Source organism: Leptosomus discolor, chromosome 17 (genome assembly GCF_034619465.1).
Source record: "Leptosomus discolor isolate bLepDis1 chromosome 17, bLepDis1.hap2, whole genome shotgun sequence".
Classification (NCBI taxonomy): domain Eukaryota; kingdom Metazoa; phylum Chordata; class Aves; order Leptosomiformes; family Leptosomidae; genus Leptosomus; species Leptosomus discolor.
The window spans coordinates 9,065,928-9,087,721 of NC_141407.1; the positions used below are offsets into that span (position 1 = coordinate 9,065,928).

The following is a 21,794-nucleotide window of genomic DNA, read 5'->3' on the forward strand; positions in this document are numbered from 1 at the left end:
TCTCAGCAATACATCGGTTCCTCTAAGTACACTTGTATTTACTATGGCCAAATCCTAAAGTCCTTCACTAGGCAAAGAGCCCACTCAGAGGAACGGTGATTTTGGCTGAGTGAAGGCAGAGTAAAAGCTAACGAACCTCAGGAATTGGCCCTGCGTAAATACTCTGGAGGGTATCGCTTGCACGCATAGGTGCCTTGAACGTATTTTGAGTACCTCCTGCATCACTCTTTGCATGGCACGAGGTCTCTTTTTCTGCTGGCGGGCTAATTCATGAGGTGGTGGCTCAGGTCTTACTCGCGCCTTCCCCAGGGTCTTGCCTTGCTGGGACGCAAGGGCAACTTCTGAGCGGGTACCTCGGGCTGCGTCCCACTGCCCGGGGATGGGGTCGGCTGAGCAGAGTAGAGTTAGCTCCAACACGTGTACAGTTTTGTGCCAAGGAGAGACCTAACAAAGCTATCATTGTAACCCATAATAGTTCCTAAAACATATATGTGCTTATTGCTTTTGTCCGTACATGCTGCATTCACTATTATGGATTACAGACAGAAGTACTGTACAGCTTGGACGGACAGACATTTACATTCAGGACTAACCAACGGCTTTTTTTTTTTTTTACAATAGGAAGGAACAAAACGCAGCGGACTTGAGCGGCTCAGGTTCTTCCTCCCGCCTGTGCGCCTCCGCTCCTGCGTCCCGTGTCTCGGCACGTCCCGGACCTGCTGCATGCACATCGTTACATGCCCCAGCAGGTACTCAGAAATAGGTCAGGAAATCCTCATTGACAGAGTTATTTACAATTGAGTTTTACAGTAGAAACAGAGAACAACATAAAAGATTACCATCACAGTTATCACAGGACAAGTTGTGACTTGCTACAGGCGTGTAACAAATCACGGTCACGACAGGAGGCACAAATTAAAATAGTGCTTGGTTAAAGTGCTTGATTGTTACACTCTGCTATCCTACTCCAGCATCGCAACAACAACAACAAAAAGTCAACGTAAAGTGCTTTTCCCCCCCGAGATTAAAAACCAAAGACAAATTATTTCCTACACAATTTGACATAACTTTATTGAAACAATAACGTTTTAAAAACCTAGGCTGGTGGCTGCTAGTTCTGTTCATTTAAAATGGTCAGATCTTTTTTTTTTTCTTTTTTTTTCCTTGTTTCCTTTAAAAATGACTGGATGTTATTAAAACATCAGGCCTGATTCTCCTGTCTCTCGCAGCTGCTTCGTGCCGCAGCTCTGCAGGAGCTGCTCCTGCCCGACCTCCTCGGGAGAGAGAGAGCACAGCCAGGCCCGGGGTGGGTCACTAACAAATCCCTCTTTTTGCATATTTATGTAACGCTTGCATATCTTTCACTGCACCGCTAGGGCGCAAAAAATCTTCAGACCGACTGGTTCCTCTCCTACGCCAAGGGCGAGACTTTGGCTGACTCCTGGAGTCGGCGTGCGGGCAGGAAGGGGAGGCCCAGGGAGCCATCCCGGTACCCCTGGCACGTGCCGCAGGGGCCAGCCGCAGCATCCGCGTGGCTGCCGCCACGCTCAGCCATCCCCGTGGGGCAGGGCAGCCAGCATCTCCCTTCCACGGAAGGGTAGGCTGAGAGCTGAGCTCTCCTTCCAGCCCTACGCTCCCCGGCACCGGGAAGGGGGTCTGTCTGCACTGCCTCCGGAGAGTCCTGCTTCTGCATGGCTGCTTCACACCTTCCCAACGTGGGCTGTGGGTCCCCTGAGGGCCACACACTAGCCATGGGGCAGGTATTGATTTTTAGCAGAGGGTAAGTGCAAGTTTCACTATGTCCTATGGGATGTTTGGAATTAGATACAAGTGGTGCAACTCACCCTGCTGATATTTCAAAAGAAAACATCAGGTCCTACAGGATATTGTATTGTTAAACACACAGAGAGCATTTTAATAATTGGTTTCCCTAGACTGTTACTTGTTTTAAATGGTTTTCACTTGGATTTTCCATTAATGCAAATGTTCCCTGTTACCTTTAGACATAATATCCATCAGAGAAAGCTGTAGGTGGGGAACAGCTGCCCTGAAGCAGTAAGCATTGTGTTTTTGATAGCTTTATACCAACCCCAGCAATTTATTCCAGAGTTCAAATCTGGCTGCCTTGGCATCCTTTATGGAACTAATGCAAATCAGATGTTAATATTTCCAAAAGGAGCTCTAGCGTTCAAGGGGAATGGATGGATATTTGGTCACATTGGCTTCACTGGACAACATGAAAGGAGATCAATGTGTGATCATGATTTGCAATCCTTATTTTTGACTGATGTGGGCAACGTCTTTAGAGTTGTTTCAGAGAAGGACATTTTCACAAACCCACACTGGACCTCCCCCAGACTTTTAGAAACAGGTGGCTTGTTTCAGCCAAGTTCATGCCATGCAGAAGCTCTTTTTTTTGTGTTGACTGTAAAGACATTCCTTTAAACTTTCAGTAAGTTCTTTTGAAGCCCATCTCAGATGCTTTGATCATGTGTATTAGCATGTCCTCCGCTGCCTGGTAATACATGGACTTCTGGGGAAATGTGATTTTCTAGTCTGACAGTCTCCTGATTGCCCTGGGTTCTTCCAGTGATACCTTCCATAGAGTAAATGCAGTTTTGCCCTATCAGCTTAGGGGAGGTGGGTGAAGCAGCAGCTTCTAGGTGGTTCTTCTCTGTTCTATAAACATTGTCCTTTTGCTTTAGATAGCCACTGTTTGTAACATTGTACTTGGGACTCACATTTCCGGGTGGACTTGAATCATAAAGCAGCTGACCTTCATCATCAGTGTCAGCATCTATATATTTGTGTATACCAGCATCATGGAAGTTGAAAGCTATGGCTGTCTGCGTCTCTGGTGACTTTGGGGGTGTTCTTGCACTCGCGGTTGTGTAGATGGACGTTTCTGGGCTCATAAGAGACCTGTCAGAGAGTAAGGAAGTATCTGTGGCAGCAGCAGCTCCCCAGCTTTTGAGAGGGTCTGGAGATATTCTCAGTACATTTGATGCTGGTACTAATGTGCTGGTGTCCTCTTCCATGAAGTTGACTTTCAGAGATCTTAGTTTTAAAGGGTTAGTGGCCTTTATGGAGCTTTTGGGACTTTCTATGAAAAAAGCAGAACGGTGGCTGCCTTCAGAGCTTGGGTTCATTTCCACAAATCTGGCACCACTCCCATCTGGCCTGCTCTGCTCCTGAATCACATTAATGCCACCTTTGCAGGGAAGGGTAGCGAGCGGGCTGTGGGAAAACCTCCCAGAGTCAGGGAACTCCGCTGCGCAACTTATGAAGCTGTCAATGCTGGACATGCTCCTCATGTCAATGATCCCATCCGTGCGAGTTGTCAGCAAGGGCACCATAGGGCCGGGAAGGGTTTCCATTTCTAGCTCTTCCTTTTGTTTTCCAGGTTGACTTGACTCTTTAGTATTAAGGTTTGGCTGGGACTGAGTCTTTGCCATTTTGTTATACATGTCCTCTAGCTGTTGGACATTCAGGTGCTGGGGACTTGAAGATGACCTGGCTTTTTCTGGAGATCCTTGTTCCTTAGTTTCAAAAGATTTACTAGAGCTAGTTTCAGAGAGCGTTCTTTTGGTCCATTTCCATTTGCTGGGAGATAGATGATTGTCCTGAATTTTATCCTTTTTGGCTATGCTTTCTCCATTCTTTTCAACCACAATGTCCATGAGTTCTATACTACGGGCAAATGCATCCTTCATGTTCATGGAAACAATACTGCCGTTCCTTTTTGCTCTTTCAAGAGCTTCCCTGCGCTTAATGGCTTTCTCCTGCCTCTTCTGCTCTTTGTAGAACTCAGAGAAGTTATTGACGATGATTGGGATGGGAAGAGCAATCACCAGCACTCCAGCAATGCAGCACAGTCCTCCCACTATTTTACCTAAAAGTGTTTTGGGGTAGATGTCTCCATAGCCTACTGTTGTCATGGTGATTGTTGCCCACCAGAAAGAAGCTGGGATGCTCTTGAATTTTGTATCATCCTCATCCTTTTCTGCAAAAAACACTAAACTGGAAAAGATCATGATGCCCATGGCCAAAAACAAGATGAGTAATCCAAGCTCATTGTAGCTCCTCCTCAGTGTAAACCCCAAGGACTGTAAACCCGTTGAGTGCCGGGCAAGCTTTAGAATCCGGAGTATCCTCATAATCCGAAATATTTGGACCACTCGTCGTACATTTTGGAACTGAAGTACGCTTTTATTGGATTCTGTGAGGAAGATAGTGACATAGTATGGTAAGATAGCTAGCAAATCAATAGCATTCAGTGGGCCTTTGAAAAACTTCCATTTCTTAGGTGAGGATAGGAACCGCAAGAGGTATTCCATTGTAAACCATGCAATGCACACTGCTTCCACATGGGCAAGTTGGGGATTATCTGTGGTCTGTCCAAATTCATCCATGCCTTGTAGTTCAGGAAGTGTGTTAAGGGACAAGGCAATTGTAGATAGTACAATAAACATGATGGAAATGATTGCCAGAATCTGGAAAGGAAAGAGAAAACAGTGAGTTAATCTCGGAATATATTACACTATCTATTATTGCCATTAGTGAATGGCTGTATTTCCACTTAGACATTTCAAAACTAATCTTGCTCTTAGTACGCAGAAGTCAGATGACAAATGCTTTCTGAGATGATTTTAGTTTGGAAGCCCCTTTAGTTATGTCAGATGCATAAAGGAGATAAAGCATCTACTTCCATTCCTGTGCCTTCATCTTTGTGTAGTCAAGGAAGGCATACCAAGCAGCTAGGATGCCAGGAGGGCTGTGAAGCAGTTCACAGCAGGAGCTTTTTATTAACTACTAATTAGGTGCCCAACAAAGCCCATCTGGACAACAGGCTCTGAAATCTAAGCAAGAAGGAATGCAATTGTGAATACAAGATTCGATCAGAGTGATATCCGCCATTAATGCACGGTTACATCTGTGATTTTGGGTGCCTGTGGCTAATTACAGAGACGTGTACAATTCTACTGCATATAAGCATACAAGTAATAAACTCTTTTTTTTAATGACTCATCTCCAATTTGAAACTTAACAGTTGTGAAATACATGAAAACTTTACCAAGCTTTCTAAAACATTTTGAGCTCTGAGCTGCTCTGCATGTGACCAACAGGCCACCCTAGCTCCCCATCGCAACCAGGGGAACGAGCACACTCATCCAGGGAAACCAAACTGCACAACACTGAGGCAGTCAAGGCAGGACAGGTCCAACCACTGGAGAGCTCATCCATTATCAGAAACCAGCTCTTGGCTAAAGAGTGCAATTAGAGGAGAAAGGTCTGCAGTGAGCAGCCTCTCTAAAAACTCACATAAATCTGATCAGATCCTGGGCCACCGACTCTATGCAGAGCCAGAAAGCATGAAGTGCTAGATTAGTGTATTTGCAGCTGTCAGATGGTGTAGGCAGGCTGTCCTTCCATACCTCTTTTATATAGACATTAATGCTATACTTCCCAGTTTTCCCTAATTACATCTTCTTTTAAAGTCATTTTAGGGAGGTTTTAGAGCTGACAGACAATCTGAGGAGTGTTTTTTTCTACTAGTGAATTCTTTCTTTAGGTTGCTAACTGGGTGGGATTATATCTAGTTTCTTAGGTTACTGCCAAAATACAGCAATGATTTCAAAACACACGTATATGTGACTAATGTTTTATGTAATCATTTCAGTGTAAGCTGGTCCCTTATGCTCGCTTTTCTCTTGCTTGATAGAAAAGCAGCATAAAATCAATTGCAATGTATGTGCACGATACACAATATTAGGCAATGAATTATAAAATGTACGACAAGAGTTCTGCATCATGAATTGCAAATCTGACTCACTCCTTTGTTGCCCGTATAACTAGATTTTAGATTTCCTCACAGTGACCTTTCTCACAATCCAGAATATCCACAGTTACCACCTGGGGCACTGGAGAAAGAAAGTCTTGCAGGATTTCTCTTCAGCCAAACCCAGCACAGACATCCTAACGGTCAGAAAATATCAGAGTTGTGAACACTTATCCCTAAACAGGCAGTCACCACAGTGGAACAAGCCTTGCTTCTGTGGGAAAAACATGCAGATCCAATACAATTCAGAAACACTGTGGTCTTCTCAAGAAGATCCTCACCTTTTCTCCAAAGCTGAAAGGCAGAAATGGTCTACAAAGGCTGGAACCTTCACTTGAATAAAAGTCATATAGCAAGCTTAAGCTATGGCTTTAGGAGAAAAGCCCATATACCTTCCAAAAACCCCAAATTTAAGGCAAGAGTTTTGATTTTGAAGTTTTGGTTTCACAAGTGTTTTAAAATACACTTGCTGTTAAGAAAATCCCTTCCAAATCCATGTAATAAAATAATTTACCTTTTAACTCACTAAAATGTACTATATAATTTTGATTTGTACATGACACTGCAGACCTAGTAATTTAATCTGAAGAACGAGATTTGACCAGAAACAAGAATTAGCTCCAGTAAACACTCTGGTTTCATTGTCTAAATTGGGTTAAATGGAAGAAGTGAACAGTGTAAATAGCCTCCTGTGCAATGCTCTAGTACCGAGAATTTTAGAATAGCCTCACTTTCAGTTACTTAATTGTTGCCAGGAAAAATGCTGGGAAGATTCCTTTTCCTTCTTAAACAGGTTGCCTAAAAGAATCTTTGTTGTTAGCTGTGCCGTGCACCCTCACAGAGCTAGCAAACCTTTCACCTCCTCCTTGCTACCTTCCTTTTCCATAAATTTGCTGCTGAAATATGTGCAATCCCACAACAACTTGTGCAATGGGGAGTTTGCCTTGTTGAGAGTCTTCTCAGGTCAATGAGCCAAAGAAGCTGTGGGAAGGGCTCGGGGGCTGCAAAGAACTAGGAGGAACCACAGGATGAAGAGAAGCAGAGAAGGACACAGGGAAAAGTGCTTGAACTCATGGGTTCAAACTCAAGAGACTAAAATGTTAAGTCAAGTGTCTCATAGTGCAGTGGGGAGAAATTCAAATGTTAACTACTTCTGCATGGTTAGTTGTTTCAAAAGACCATCTCCTGAAGATGGGGTAATACCCCCAAGAAGCTTTCCTAGAAGGCTCTTTTAGTGTTTTGCTGTAATTTCTTTGTTTACAACCCAACATTTCTGAAGGTGTTTGGGGTGTTTTAAATGGCAATTTCAAATTTTTTGCTTGGTTTTATCTCTGCCCACTATACACAGGACAGCTTATTTGTAGACTTAGATGTACCTAGTGTGTTTTATCTTCTTTCAGTGTAAATATTAACACTCCATCTTTATCCAGTGGATGGCATCCAGCAGCACTAATTGGTGTCAAACCTTCTGTTTCCTTTGATATACCTACCTGCTTTGAAGATCAAGGCAATGCCAGATGAGCATAAATTTGAAAACTAGGAGATCTGAGGGTAAAATTTGTTTTTGGTTTAGCAGATTTAGCCACAGAGCTAAGCAATAAACAGACAGAGACATTTATCATTTCTCATGCAAGTTGCAGCAAGATGTCACCTGTGCTCCTAAGATACAGATTTTCCCCCTTATTGATCTACTGCAGTCATACATCTTTGGGAATCTTGTTAAGCTAAGAAAAGCTTCTAAATATAAGTTGATTGTCCTCAGGTATTCAAAGCAATTTTCAGTTTGAAAGTATAAAAAACTGGGAGACGAAATATCTCCAGTGGGGTTTAGAGGATCCTTCTCCTTCTCTAAAGCATACCTTGTCCTGGTAGCATCCACCATCCAACAAAATACAACCAAGAAGCCGTTGTCCACAGAAAACTGGGTCCAGCTGCTGCCATCAGACATTAGCACTGCATTCAGTGACACTGGGCTCTATTTCAACGTATTTCCAGTCTGGAATTTCAGATTATAGAACTCACCGTCTGTCTAATAAGGTTTCCAATCTTGGCCATACTGATCCTTTAGTTTGGCAGCATTTGCATTTTCTACTGTCAGTAACAAGAGACAGAATGCTGAAGGAAAGACGTTTATACTACCAAGAACACGTCTAGAGATGCTCTCTGTGGAAGGCAGCATTTTCATCCAAGCCTTTCCTCCTTCCTTTCCTCTTTCAGGTTCATTTCTCTTTAGCAAGAAATGCCAATGGGACAAAATTGGACTTGAGCAGAATGATCCCTCTGCAGTGAATGAGGCTCCAGCTGCTTAGGCAAGCGGTCACTGGAAAAAAGTGCCTGTTGTCCCTGCTTCAGAGCACTGATCCAAAACCTTGCTGCTGCACTGGCTGCTAACTGCTGCTTGAAATGAAGCAAGCCTGGGGAGAAGGCCTTTTCCTGTAACACCAATTTTCATAACTCCTTAAAAAACATGCAACATGGCCTTGTGCTGGTGAAGACTTTTGGACTGGCAGTCAAACAGCTGAGGTTGAACAGGCTCAAGCACAGCAAGGTCCCTAGAGCACAGGCTTGGAGTTGCAGAAGGAACAGTAACGGGAAAGTTAAGTGTCAGGGGCCTGGTAGATTTTGTGAGTGCTACTGAAATATGCATATTCCTACTCATGGAGCTAGCTGTACCCCCTCTCCTAGGTCTTGCTCCTGGCTTATCTCGTGTGTGTTGACTTGTTATGGGGGCTGGGGAAGGCCCATCCAATATCACTGCAGGCACATCCAGAGCTTCTGACTTGGATGTCCCGTGTCTGCAGTAGGTCCCGTAAAACACATAGGTAAAAAAATGGAAAAGCCTGCAGCCTAAAATTTGGAGGCATAGCAAATAGATCTGGAGGCACAAAAGGCTGAAGTGACTGGCCTGAGGAGAGGCCACATTGGTGGCAGAGGCAGGCGAGGGAATTCCATGTACTTCTTGTGCCCACCCATGAGAACTATTCTGCACTGTCCTCACATGGGCTCCATTTGAGATAATGACAGGAGCCTTGACAGGCCAGATCTTTCTGGACAAGTATCCATAACAAAGCATCACACACACTCCGTAAACTGCCCATATAAAGCTGATAGGGTTTAAGAACAGTTTTTCCATGCACAGCTTCCAGCTTGCATGAGAGAAGCTGTATAGTTCTCTTCCTGTTTGTTTCCGCATTCACTCTTACATTTCACCTTGTAGCAAATTGTGAAATTCTTCATCAGGTACTTTTCTATGTGGCTTGCAGAGGGTATTGTATGGGCTCCTAATGACAGCACTGACTTGTAGTGCAAGACTCGGTATGTATGGGCAGGATTCCAGAAAAAACTTCTCCACCGAATTGACTGTTTCACAAAGATTTTTATTGAGTGAATCTCTGGATTGCTGTTATGGTTCCTTTGTGAAAGCTAAATAACACAAGGACAGGCAGGCAAAGTTTTGAATGAATTTAAAGCAGTTGCCTGAAAATGATTAGCATGGTTGTACATACATGCTGGTTATTATACATGCAAATGAGGCAAGCAAGCTGATTATGTGAGTAAGTGCAGTCAGTTCATGTGCAACTGCTGCTTCCTGAGGCAGGATGGATGTGCCATGCTTGCAAGCTGTTAATCCCCACCTCCTCCAAAATCCCCCCAAAAAACTAGGCAGGCAACCTCTACCATACACCTTTCAGGAGATATCCACCTGCAGCGGGCCTGATCCTGCTTGCTGGGTGAGAATGGCCCCAGGTATTCATCCTTTCTATTGAGAAGGTCTGTGCTCATCCCTGGAGGGAAGAGGGGTCCCACAAAAAAAAGCCAGTCTGTTCAGAAATTTCCCATCTCTCTCTTGAGGCTGTGGTAGCAGCAGTTTGTGGGCAGCAAAACGGTGCCTGCCACCCCCCCAGACAGCACAGGGTAAGTTTTAGGCAGCAGGGACTATCCTGACATTTAAGTTTGGTGATATTTATTGCTTGATTATCTGTTCTTTGCTCTGCTAAAGACCGTAACTAAGGTCAAGGCATAAGACTGGAGACTTTCAAGGCCATTAAAATTAATGAGGATTGGCTGTCCAAATCCCATAGATGGCTCTAAAGTCTCAGTGTAAGCATCTGAGATCTGTCTGCTCATGGCAACATGCCCTATACTTTTTCTGTCTTCATACTCAGTAATGAAGCTGATATAGCAGGGAGAAGAGGTGGTGTGTGGGAGAGAGTAGGAGGGTGTTTGAATATAGATTCAATATTCTTGGAAATACGATGAGGAAATTGTTATGTAATCAAGAAGTTTAATAATGGTTTTGTCTAATGTGCTTTTTTAGCTCCATCAAGGCCTGCAGAATAAACTTGGCATCAGGACCAGGTTTCATTCATATACTCTATTTACTAAGGGATTTTTCCTGCAGGCCCTCTACTTTCCCAAGCAAACAATATACTTTGAGTCAGACTGTCCAGCTCCACCCTGCCATGCCTATGCCAGCCTCTGTCTCCCCAGGCTCTGAGAAACAGAGAGCACTGTGTATTTTGAGCAATATCCCACGTGCTGCACAGTGCGGAAACAGATGGAGAGTTCCTTAATCTCCTCCCCAATTCGTTCTGCACGAGAATAACGTCTCCTGCTCATGGCATGTCTGTGGTATTTATTGACAGGGGATTTGTTTTAGGAACCATTTCTTCACTAGGAAACACCTATTTATTCATTAACTGAAAGAGTTCACAGAACATGGTCACTTCTGATGTCATGGTTCTGACCACTGGACTTACAGGATGTCTTTTCTAGCAAATAGTGAGGCCATAATGAAATGTAACTCTTGCTTCTTGGGTCACGACAAGAAATTGAAGCTGAACTTGGGGATAGGGTTGCAAGGGAAATGCAGATAACCTTTAATCTGCTTTTTCACATGGAAGGATGTTAAGATGCAATCTAAGACCTTGAATCTCCAAAACCCTTAAGTCCCACTGGTTCTTATGGAGTATAAACCCATGCTTAAGAATTTTCCCTGGTCTGGCACTTTCCATGCCAGTTCTGCAACCTGCCCCAAGGGGGTCCTTGGTCTGTGCTCTTGGAGGGGTAGCACCCTGCACACCCCTGTTCACTCACATCCCTGCGGTGCCCCCAGTGACTGCATCCACAGTCTGTGAGACTGTAAACTCCTATGCTTTCTGTAAGCACTACTGCATAGTATAAACCACATAAAATCAAAATTAAGATAAAATAATTTATATTTTGCTTTGGAAATACATGAGATCTTAATTTTGACATTGCCTGAAAAAACCCAGATTGAATAATGGTTAATTATTTGATTTCAGTTATAGCTGCAAAAATTTTATCTGTTGAGCGAGTAAGTCTGTCTGGTTTAAAAGGGGATACAATACTTATTCTGATTATATGTCAATGCTTCATTTGCCTACAGGCACACAGAGAGCCACAGCTACAACTACTGCTGACTAAGCTAAAGTGGGCAGAAAAGTAGCCTTCAGGCATGGCTGCTTGCAAATGCCTTAATGCTGTTAAGAACGTGTTTAGTTGTCAGGAGCTATCAAACCCCATTAAACGATAAATGGTGTCAGTATTCCTTTTGAGCAAAGCCCAGATGCAAATGGTATGCTGGAAAAGAAAATGATAAATGAACGAAAATACTGAAAAGGCAACCTTCAAAGGCGTACGCTGCCTTTAGACGTCAGTGCAGTGACAGTGCTCAAGAGAAGATGAGAGGGGAGCATCTGTCCTATTTCTGCTGCTGCTAGGGTTGGGAAAATCAAAAAAAAAAAAAAAAAGAAAACAAATGCATGGCACGTGGAAGCTCAAGTTTCCCATTTTTCACCTGGCCTTGCCTTCTGCCCAGGAAGACTGCAACCCAGCAAGCAGCATGACTGTAAGATAGCCAGCCCCGACAGCACCAGACAGACCCAAACTCTTTGCATGTCCTCCCTGCACATCTACGCAGACAAATCTTACTGCTACCCTCAAGCCATGACAGCATGCTCTGCTCAGGCCTCACATGTGAGAAGGTGATATGTGCTCCCAAGGGAGCCTCCAGCCATGGCTCCCCAGCTCCCTGCCAGCCTGATGCAGGGGTGTCCCTCGCAAGTGCTCCTACCGTCATCCTTCCCAGCCCTCTTGCCTGATCCACTACATCTTCATCTCGCTCACCCTTTGTGCCGTGCACAATGCAGGGTCCTGGAGCACAGAAGTTGGAATGGCAGTGCTGTACTGCACAGCCTGGTCTTTCCCTGGAAGCCAACTAAAGAGACAGATCCTAATGGTGACTCCCCCGGCACCAGCCTCAAACTCATAGAACATCCCACCTGCTCTTCAACCCTCTTCACCACAGCAAGTCATTAGCTGTTATCAGAGTCAGGCTCCAGACCACCAACCTAGACAAAACCTTCCCTCCACCTTGGTGCTCCCCTTTCAGGTACACCTCTCATTCTTGCGTTCTATCTTGCATTCAAGTAGACAACAGTTTGGATTCAGAAAAAAAAACAAACCCAAACCTAAAAAATTAATGCCTTAACCCTCAGCACCAGTGAATGCCTGGGAACTGCTGTTCAAGATGGTTTTGTGATTTTACCCTGCACCGGGGAAAGAAAATGCTCATGATCAACTCCCACTGTCCCAAGCAGTCTGCTCAGCCTCAGACTCTATTTGCAGGGGATGTTGAGCTTAAAGTGTTGGTGTTTGCTGGAGTAGTTGTGGGAGGGTTTTTTTTTAATGGTTAAATTCAATCAGGAATGTGCCAAGATAGCATGAAATCAACTAAATGTAATTAAGCAAAAACTATTAACTTGATTGCTAAACCAGTGTTCCTCTCATGAATATGCATGAGACTAATTGATATTAATTCTTTTCAAATCTGAGGCACATTAGTCCTGCATATTATAGTGTGGAATTTTTTGGAAGACTAAACCAATTCCACTGCTGATTTCTCACCAAAAAGTATAATTAGTTTTGCTGCAGAGAGATTTACCTAGTCATTGATACCATATTGGGTTGCTACATAGCAAGGAAATTAGACCAGAGCTCAAGTGATGTTTTGTCTGCAAAAACAGTGACCTGTTTAACATTTCTTCCAGAAATGTGTTAGCAGAAGTGGCAAATCCAGCTACCAGCATCAGCCACACTAATGACATTACGAAGAGACAGGGAAACCTGCAGGAACAGTAAATCCCTACAGATATAAAGGCAGTGGCAATATCCTCTACCTATTTAAAATGTTTGACGCTAGCATGGCCCTGTTACCCAAGTGTCTGAGCATTTCAGGAGGCTGTTTCTAAGGGCTGATTTTAACTTACTGGGACTGCTGCACCTGGGCTTATTCTGCAGATCATGGAAGGTTTCTCCAGTGGGTTTCAGAGGGGTTTTTTCCCATTCATGCTTGGAACAAGCGCACAAAACTTATGCTGAGGCACTTTTCTGCCTCACAAGCTGTGGGAGATATCTACTTTAGGTAGACAAATCCTCCAGTACTGTGGGTGCAGCCTTTGCCTGGGCTGCACAGTCCCAGAGTTTGCCCATACACATACAGCCCGATGTAGGAGGAACTTTGGTGGCATATCCTACACTGATGGCAAAGCCTTGGGCTCACACAAGGGATTACACCTATAAAATGTTTATTCCTTGCAAGCAGCCCACAAAGAAATTGAATATTAGCACCCCTCTTTTTGCAAAAGACACATGAAGCCCTCAGGTGGTGGGAAACATCTTTGCAGGATCTCTCCAAGCTCTCAGCACCTTCCTAGTTCTTAGTCCTTTATTCTGCTAAAATCTCTTGTTTTCCTGATCAGCTTCTCTGCTCTCGATCATGCTCACACTTATCTCCATGTTTGGCAGGCAGACCTTCTATCAGACAGAAGGGCTTTGATGCAGGAACATGTCCACGCATGGGTCCACCCTTCCCAAGCCTGGGTTCCCAAGGCTTTTCTCTAACAACAGCAGAGCAGAGAGCCCTTGGTGAGGGCTTTGGCATAAAGCGAATGAAGTGTTTCAAGCTCAAGCACAGATGGTTCTTCCCTTTGTAGGCACTAAACACTGGATTGGATATCACATATTTAATAAATAGCAACAACTGTATACAAACTGTGTACGAAAGCAGCTAAAAGCTAATCCTTGGCAATTAATCATTCAAATTAGCATGAGGCCGTAGCAAGTGGTAAGTAGAGACAGTGGATAGTGAATCTGTTTGAACACGAAAGAAAAGGCAGCTATATACCAGCATTTCAACAAGAGAGTTTGATCTCAGCTCAGCAAGACAATTTTTATGCATTCTAGCTATAAATACAAAGGATGAAACTGAAGCGTGGAGATGTGTACTTGGTTCTTTGTTAGAATTTTTGGCTTTTTTTTGTTGTTTGATTTTGGTTTTTTGAACTCTATTGAGCTTAGAATAAGCTTGAACTCTTTGAAGTGTCAGCTGGCAATCTGGGAACACTCACTCCCATGCTTACTCACTTCTGGACATTGACACAATTGTAAGCTTTTCCAAACCACAAGAAATAAACACCTACTCCGGATAGCCCTTGGCTTTCTGATAGCTTTGAAATCTCTTATGATAGCCTTTCTCATGTTGCTGCACCCCAGCATGCTCCCACCAGACACTGCACAGGCAGACCAGCAACGTGATACACATCACACATTGCAGCCCCTTCCTTCTCTCATCCTCTCCTTCAACACAGACCTCTGAGATCACCCTGGCTACTGTCACCCTCCCAGGGTGGTCACAAGCAGCAGAGACTCATTTATGCTACCGTGGTACCTGAGAAGTACATTTACAACAAGAACGTACTTTTTCTTTGCCATGCCTTTTGCAATGCTCGGGGGACTGCAGAAAACAAGAACTGAACTGAAAGAAGAAAAAAAAAAAAGAAGAAAAAGAAAAATAAAGCCACTCTGGCCATTTCAATAGTGCACAGGTTTTTGTGCTGTTTTGGGGGGGGGGGGTTGGTATTTGATTTTTTTTTTAGAGGCTGTTTTGCTGATTTTTTGCCTTTTACCCTAATAAAAGTCACCTGAAACTGGAAAGTGTAGGTGTGCTGCCTTTTAGTGAATGTTTATTGAAGAGAGGAGGGGAGGAGGCAAGGTGTCCTGTAAAGAGCAGCTGAACAGTGCCAGGTGGTACATCATATTTTAATCCATGTGCAGAATAGCAAAAACCAGCACTGAAGGTTAAGGGAAATTGTAACTTCATGAGGTTTCAGTGCATTTTTTCAGCTGCTTTTTTAAAATTTTATTTGGGGTTTCTGTGTTAATATAGAATGATACCATGTTATATACTGGCTGGCAGAAATTAATCTTGTCACGAATGTACTTCTTTGAAAGGTTGAGCCTTCCTGAGCTCTTAATTTGAGCTGATTTGACTGTCTCATTATCATAGCAGCGGATTTTGAAATAGCAAAGTTGAAACTTACTTGAACTTTTTGGCTACATTAGCACTGTTTTTCTTTCTCCTCCCCCCTCCATCCATGAATAATAATACCCTGTATCACTTTTTTTTTATCCTACCGAGGCCTCCTAGTAACAGTTTGCTAAACAAACACACGCTAACATGGCGCGTTGGGGGAGAAGCATATTAAAGAGCCTGAGTTTTGTTTGCCAAAGATAGAACTTGTCATTCCAGGGAAACGCGCCGTTTCAATGTCCTGGGAAACTCGGGATTTTCTGTCAGGCACGTGGTCCTGTTATCATCTCGCACATTGAGCAGACTGCGAGCACGACAGCTTTGGGGTTTGCAAAACACATACCATGTGCGGACTGGGGCCAGGTCACTTCTTTTTTGTGTTTCTGTTCTGAAATTTCATTGCAGTTCAGCTGAACAGTCATCTTCTGGGCCCACCGTTTCCCCCTCGGAGTGTGGTTCTGTTTGACTCATCCTGCTGTGATTCCTGAGCCGCTGCAGGGAAGCAGCTCTAGTGTTGTTTGGATGTTTTGATTAAGGCTGTGCTTGGCCAGCAGGAAATAACCTGTCCCTCTAAACACACATGAGCTGTGACACTTCTAACTCCTGAGTGCCACAGTCCCTGCAGCAGAGGCATCCGTCCCTTCCATCTGCAATAACTTTCTTCGGAAAGAGAGAGCGGGTCTGCAGAGTCCGTGCCCCGGGGAGAGACCATGCAATCCAGTGCAAGGTCAGACGAAAGCCACCCTGTGGGTTCCTTTAGCCACTGGATAAAGCTCTGTCTCTGATCAGGTTGCATTATCCCTAACGAGCTCTGGCACATGCTTCAGCTCTCTGCTCTTCCATCAAGACAAACTGGTAAGACCCACCTTCCCGAGGGCAGCGCTTAACCCTTTCCATGTACACTTGTTCACCCACGGGGAAGCCCAGACATTAACAGGGTCCTGAACAAGGCAAACAAATTGCTCACGGTACTGCAAAATGCTGACTGCTGAACTGGGGGATTTACCCCACGGCCTCTCTGCCGGAAGAGGCGATCCCAGGGTCTCCCGGCGCTCTGCTGCTGTGTCTGCAGAAACGGGCTCCTCTTTCTGTGCTGCCCTTTGGCCTCATCATGAGCGCAGCACAAAATGGCAAAAATTCCCAATAGAGAAAGGTTTGCAAAAGATCCCACCTCCTCTCTAGGTATTAAAATGTGGCTTTTTAATGCAAGTAATATCCAGCATCTCTCTTTGACAACACTTGAGACCATCACCTGCTGCCTGACGTGAGCTGCTAGACATAGTCTGGTGAGAAGTCGCTCAGCACACTTGTGAATGAGACACAGAGGAGCCCAGCACAGGGAGAAATCCACTGCTGAGTGGGAAAACCAAATCCAGTCTAAATTGAGAGTCATTTAAAGAAGGCAAAATACTAAGGGAAAAAAACCCCTTCAGCATGACATGGAAATAAATTTCTAGGAATTAGCAAGGGATCTAGGAAAAACCTTTTAATGGTTGAAATCTGGCACAGATGTGAATGGGAGTCCACAGCAGCCGAGGGCTCTCCGTCCGTTACATGGAATGAGCTGGTAATTCCCAAGGCAGTCCTGAACAACCAGGCTCATCAGAGGGGTTAATATTGATTTTTTTTTTTTCCTTTATTTTTCACAGTGGAAAAAGCATCCTAAGGGTAGCTGGATACTGGAGCTGTGCATCCCAATTAACCTGCTGCAGGTAGGGTCAATCTGCTCTCGCCTGCATCTCCTTCAGTGGGCACAAAGCGTGTCTGTTCCCATGACCACTATCTCCTGGGAAGGAAAAAAGGTGCTGCTCTATTTATGAGATAGTCCTGCTTTATGGTGCTGCCCTTCCTGCAGCCTGGCTGAATGGTCTTTTTTATTATTTTTTTTTCTCTCTCATTTCTCTGTCAATTGATTGCTCACTGCCAGAGGGTATTATTGGCTTCAAAAGCTTCATTTTCTGGTTCCTGAACTGCTCATCTTCTCCTGGCTCATTGCTGCTGCTGTAGGTCAGATCCAAGTCCGAGAGTCATCTAGGCTGTTTTGGGTTTGACCTTGAGAGCTTCCTTTGCTCACCCAGTCACATGAAGAGGCTCTTTGATCATTTCAGATACACACTTAAAAAAAAAGTCCAATGGCAAGAGATGATTTAATTATTTCAGTGGTAGGTAGAAACCAACTGGAACCAAAACATTCCCAGACAGGTTTAAAGACTCCCAGTGCCTGAGGGCGTTCCTGCACCCCAGCATCCCTGCACACACCAAAAACTTGCTGCAGTTCTGTTAGCCAGCAGCAATTGTGCTCTGGTCGCAATTTTGCTGTGGATGAATTAATGAGTTGCAAGATGCAGTTGTGTAATATGCATGAAAACTACAGCCTGTTCCTGAAGGATTTCCACCTGGATTGGAAATTCCCAAAGTATAACTTTAAGTGAGTGGCCACTGAAAGCACAAAGGAAAAAAAAACCGAAGTGCTGAATCCTGAGCTTCTGTACCGTACTGTTTAACTTCACCCTGCCCAGCTGGGTAACCACAGAGAAGAAGGTGCAGTAGTACAAATGCCTTACAGAAAACAATTATTTTCTTAATTTAACACCTTATATATTGCTCCATGTGATATTCCAGAGAGTTAGCTTGTTCTCTGCAGAGTTTTGCTAGCAAGGTCTCATGAGATTCAAATCTTTGATGTGACAGTTCTACTATTCTCTGGTCAGAAACATCTTTATCAGATTATTGAGTAGTCGTTGGATTTGTTTCGGAGATGGTTACTTAGAGCCTAAGATCATCAGGGAAAGACACTTTCCCTGGGCAGGCAGGGAACTGGGCATGAGGTCTCCTTATTTCTGGGGTGAATAAGCCGGACATAGAGCTGCTACTACTGTGGCTAAGCTCGACAGAAGACTTGTGGCTTGCGTTTGTCAGTGGGTTAACTCATTTCCTCTAAGGCATTGTACCTTTGCAGAAGGAATAACAATGCTCTGCTCTGGATGGTCTCACCCTGTGTCACTGCAAGTGTGCCAGTGCAGGCTCCCAGCCAGAAGCTGTTAACAGTAGCCCCAGAGAAGCCAGGCTTGTGCTGACCATACCTGTACCCCATGGAAGATGTAGGTGAGAGACACACTCTGGACTTAAAGATCAACCTCCCCAGTTTAGGACCAGAAATTACAGGTGCCAACTCAGGAAAAATACTGAGCAGGAACTAAAACAAGGAGAGAGGCTGTTCCATGGGATGCTGGTGTCCTAAAGCAAGGAAGGGCTGACTTCTTTAGAATTGTTCTCATTTATGAACTTTTTCTATGAAGCTTTTGAAACTCTTCACTTACTGAACATTCAGTTTAAATGTTTAAATGTTTAAAAAAGTTTAAAGCAAACAATTACAATAGTTCAGGGTTAAAGGGTTAAAAAGGAAAAGTCTTGATAAAAATAATTAAAATTTAAAGTATAATGGAAACAGAAAATTATGAAAAAGTAGCTTTGTTCCACACCCTTCTATGATGCAGGCAGCTTCTGTGCTTTTTGTGGTGTTCATGTGGTGAGTCCCCGCTCATCACCTATTTATCTCCATGTACAGAGATGTGACTGGAGGAGAAACGCAGTTACAGGATCCTGCTCCTGACCCAGCTGAGGTCAGCGGCAGAAATCCCTTGCTTCAGCAGGGCACTGTTTCACCAAGGGTCTTTCCTTCCATGCTATTTGCCAAAATACAATACGGATTGGAGGGGTGAAGTCTTTTTCTCACCAAAAAGGATGCAAACACTAGATCCTGCACTTGCCACCCTGGCAGGGTGGCTGTTGCCTGCCCAGCCGTGCCCTGCTGCCCTGCTCTTGCCACCAGCCCCACGAAGAGAGGCTTGAAAACTTCCCATTTAAATTCTGGCTTTGGGCTAGTTGGATGCCAAACCAGACAAAAATGGGGCATTCTGGCTGAAACCTTACTCTTGAAAATGCGAAGAATCACTCAGGCTGTATTAAAGCTGCATATAAGAGATGACACTGCTGGAAATCAAATTAAAAATTGCTAACACTTTGTCAGCAGGGCAGGAGTGGAAGGGATGGTTCCTATTTAAAGATATCTTAATCAAATCAAGCCCTTTCTACACCTCTAGATTTTGCCTCAAAATCCAGTTAAACCTAAGCTAACAAAGACCCCAGTTACCAAAGGGAGAGACAGTGAGGATACAAAGAAAGAACATTAGCCAGCAAAGCCATGCTCCTGGATTATTTCACTGCTCCATGGGGGAGCACTGAAATGCCGACAGTTTACCTTTCAAATCTCTCAAAACAACTCTTGAAAATTGCTAAAATATTATGAACACAAACAGCAACATAGCAGCGGGGTCTCTTTGTCAAAGTGACAGCAAAGGCCGCATCTCCCCACGCTGCCAGCAGCAGTGTCTGGTGGCCATGCCAGGAGAGTTTTGCTCTGTGCAAACCTGGGTGCAGGATTCAGGACCCCCCCTCGCCACACCGTCGCACTCGCATGGGTGGGAAATTGTCAGCCTTGCTCATATACTGAGTGTGCTACCACTGCAGCCTGAGCAAAACTCACTTAAACAGAGGATTTTCAAAGATTGTAATGTGTAATGTAGTGGACCTCCACCTCTTCGTTCTGTCTTTTGCAAAACCTCCTGTTTCTGCAACAAGAAACAATTCCCAAAGAAATGAGCTTGAAACTAGTGTGGGACTGTGCTCAGCCCCTATGAAAGGCAACCTGGAAGGAGGGGTCTGCCTGACAGGAGGGGTCTGGAGTGCCTTTTGCAGGGCTCATCAGTATCTTCAAAGACTTCTCCCTCTAGGTTTGCTCAGAGGAATCCAGGTTGGACCTTGTATCCCCCTCCAAAGTTGCTGTTTGCAGAAAACGATTGCAGCCAATCTCCCTCTGTGTGAAGATGGTGGAAAAAGTAGAAGAAATGGGAAATTTGGAGGGAACTATATAGTTACTCAAAGAAAAATGGCAAGTACTATTGTTAAGGAAAATTCTATTAAAGAAAAAAATAGCAGTCACCAACTCTTTGCATTTGTAGTGCGGTGTCTGCTGTTTTGAAATCAGGCTCTAGCTGATGTTATTTTGGGGAATTTAAGCCAGACTCTTGCTGTCACCATCTCAATGTTCTTGGCTTTGTTGCTGTTTCTCTGTTTTATTATTCTGAAGAAAATAAGTCTATTAGTGGTGGGGTTTTTTTTTTGGCAGAAGAAGGGCTGTGTGAGCACCGAGTGGACAGACTCCAGGTGGCACAGTGGCTCAATGCACAAGTCTGTTCCTCCTGCTACAGTCAGGTGCAATGTCACAGGGATTTCCCTCCCACATCACAGAGGTTTCATGGGCTCTCAGCGTGTACCCCCGCATTAAGCACCTAAGCTGAGCTCCAGTCCTGCGACCGAATCCTGCCAATAGGTTGCGCAGCCTGGATGTGATGCTGGGGCCAGGGGAAAGCAGAGCACATGAGCGGGGACCTGCGTGCACATCCCAGCTGGCTCTGGTCTACCCCATCGCTGCTTTCAAGAGCGTCTGCAGCATGAGACCTGGACTTCAGAAAACAAATATACCCCTTGTTAAATTGCTGAAGTTAAATTCCTCCCTAAGGGTCACTCAGTGCACGTGCACAGTGTTAGTGAGCCTTCGCCCTGCCTCCACATGCACCAGGCGCTGCTGCTCTGTGTGCACAGATGTGCTTGGTGTACACAGATCTCAGCAGCAGATGTGACTATCCTGAGCACAGTCTATGAACCAGCCTGGCTTCAACGAGCTGTTCATAAGATCACCTGGTAATAGCCTGACAGGGAGCCAGGCAGATCTCCTTCCTCCCATTTGCTTTCTTTTAAGAGTTTAATAGTTACCTGCTGTTATAGTAAAGACTGGTGCTGTGCAGGCTCTTGCCTCTGAGCAGTCCTTAATTGTCCCCTGAAAACCCCACACCCAACAGGTACCCAGATAATTTACCAGCCAAGTTTTGATGCCTATATTTAAAAGGGTGACCCTAGTTTGAGAAAGCATTTTTTTGGGCCAAATCTGTAATTTGAAATGGTTTAAACATGTTTTTAAGTAACCCTGTAAAATAACGTGCTGCCAAGCAAGATCTTTGGGTTAAATTATACCCCCATGAAAATCACAGTGTGTAAAGGCGGCTGCTGGAAGTTGACAGAGCTTTAATTATGGCAGCCCCGGTGGGTGATATGGCAGCAGTACAATCGAGCCTCGGAAAACCTGTGCTTTAAGGCCACTGGTTAATCCTGCATGCCTTATGCATGTCCTGCTTTGGATCTGTGCTGCCAGCACAGGTCGTGAGCCCTGAACCACGTTTTCAAGGGGAACCGCTTCAGAATAGCCAAGCGCGTCTGCTTGCTGGGAGAAGTTTCTGGGCTTTTTCTTTTCCTAGTTCAGGTTGCTCCAAAAAATAAACACAGAAACTGCTCTGCACAGTGTTTCTTGACACAAAGCCACTGCTCTGCTCTGTGTTGCTTTGTGACAAGTGCACTGTAAAATATATGTTCCTTGTGCTGCTCTATTCTGACATCCCCAGCTTGCGACTTAAAGGTCAACGTATTCCCCCTCCTCAGCCCTCT

The 21,794-nt window shown here is 44.5% G+C and overlaps 1 protein-coding gene across 1 annotated transcript in view; it reads right to left on the reverse strand.

The window, feature by feature from the left end:
* Positions 1–2,474: 2,474 nt before the first annotated feature.
* Positions 2,475–21,794, reverse strand: part of KCNB1 (potassium voltage-gated channel subfamily B member 1) — a 125,668-nt gene continuing 106,348 nt past the window's right edge. Inside the window, exon 2 of the mRNA XM_086474719.1 lies at positions 2,475–4,493. Coding sequence (XP_086330845.1) covers positions 2,475–4,493 — 2,019 coding nt within the window. The remainder of the gene's footprint in view (positions 4,494–21,794) is intronic.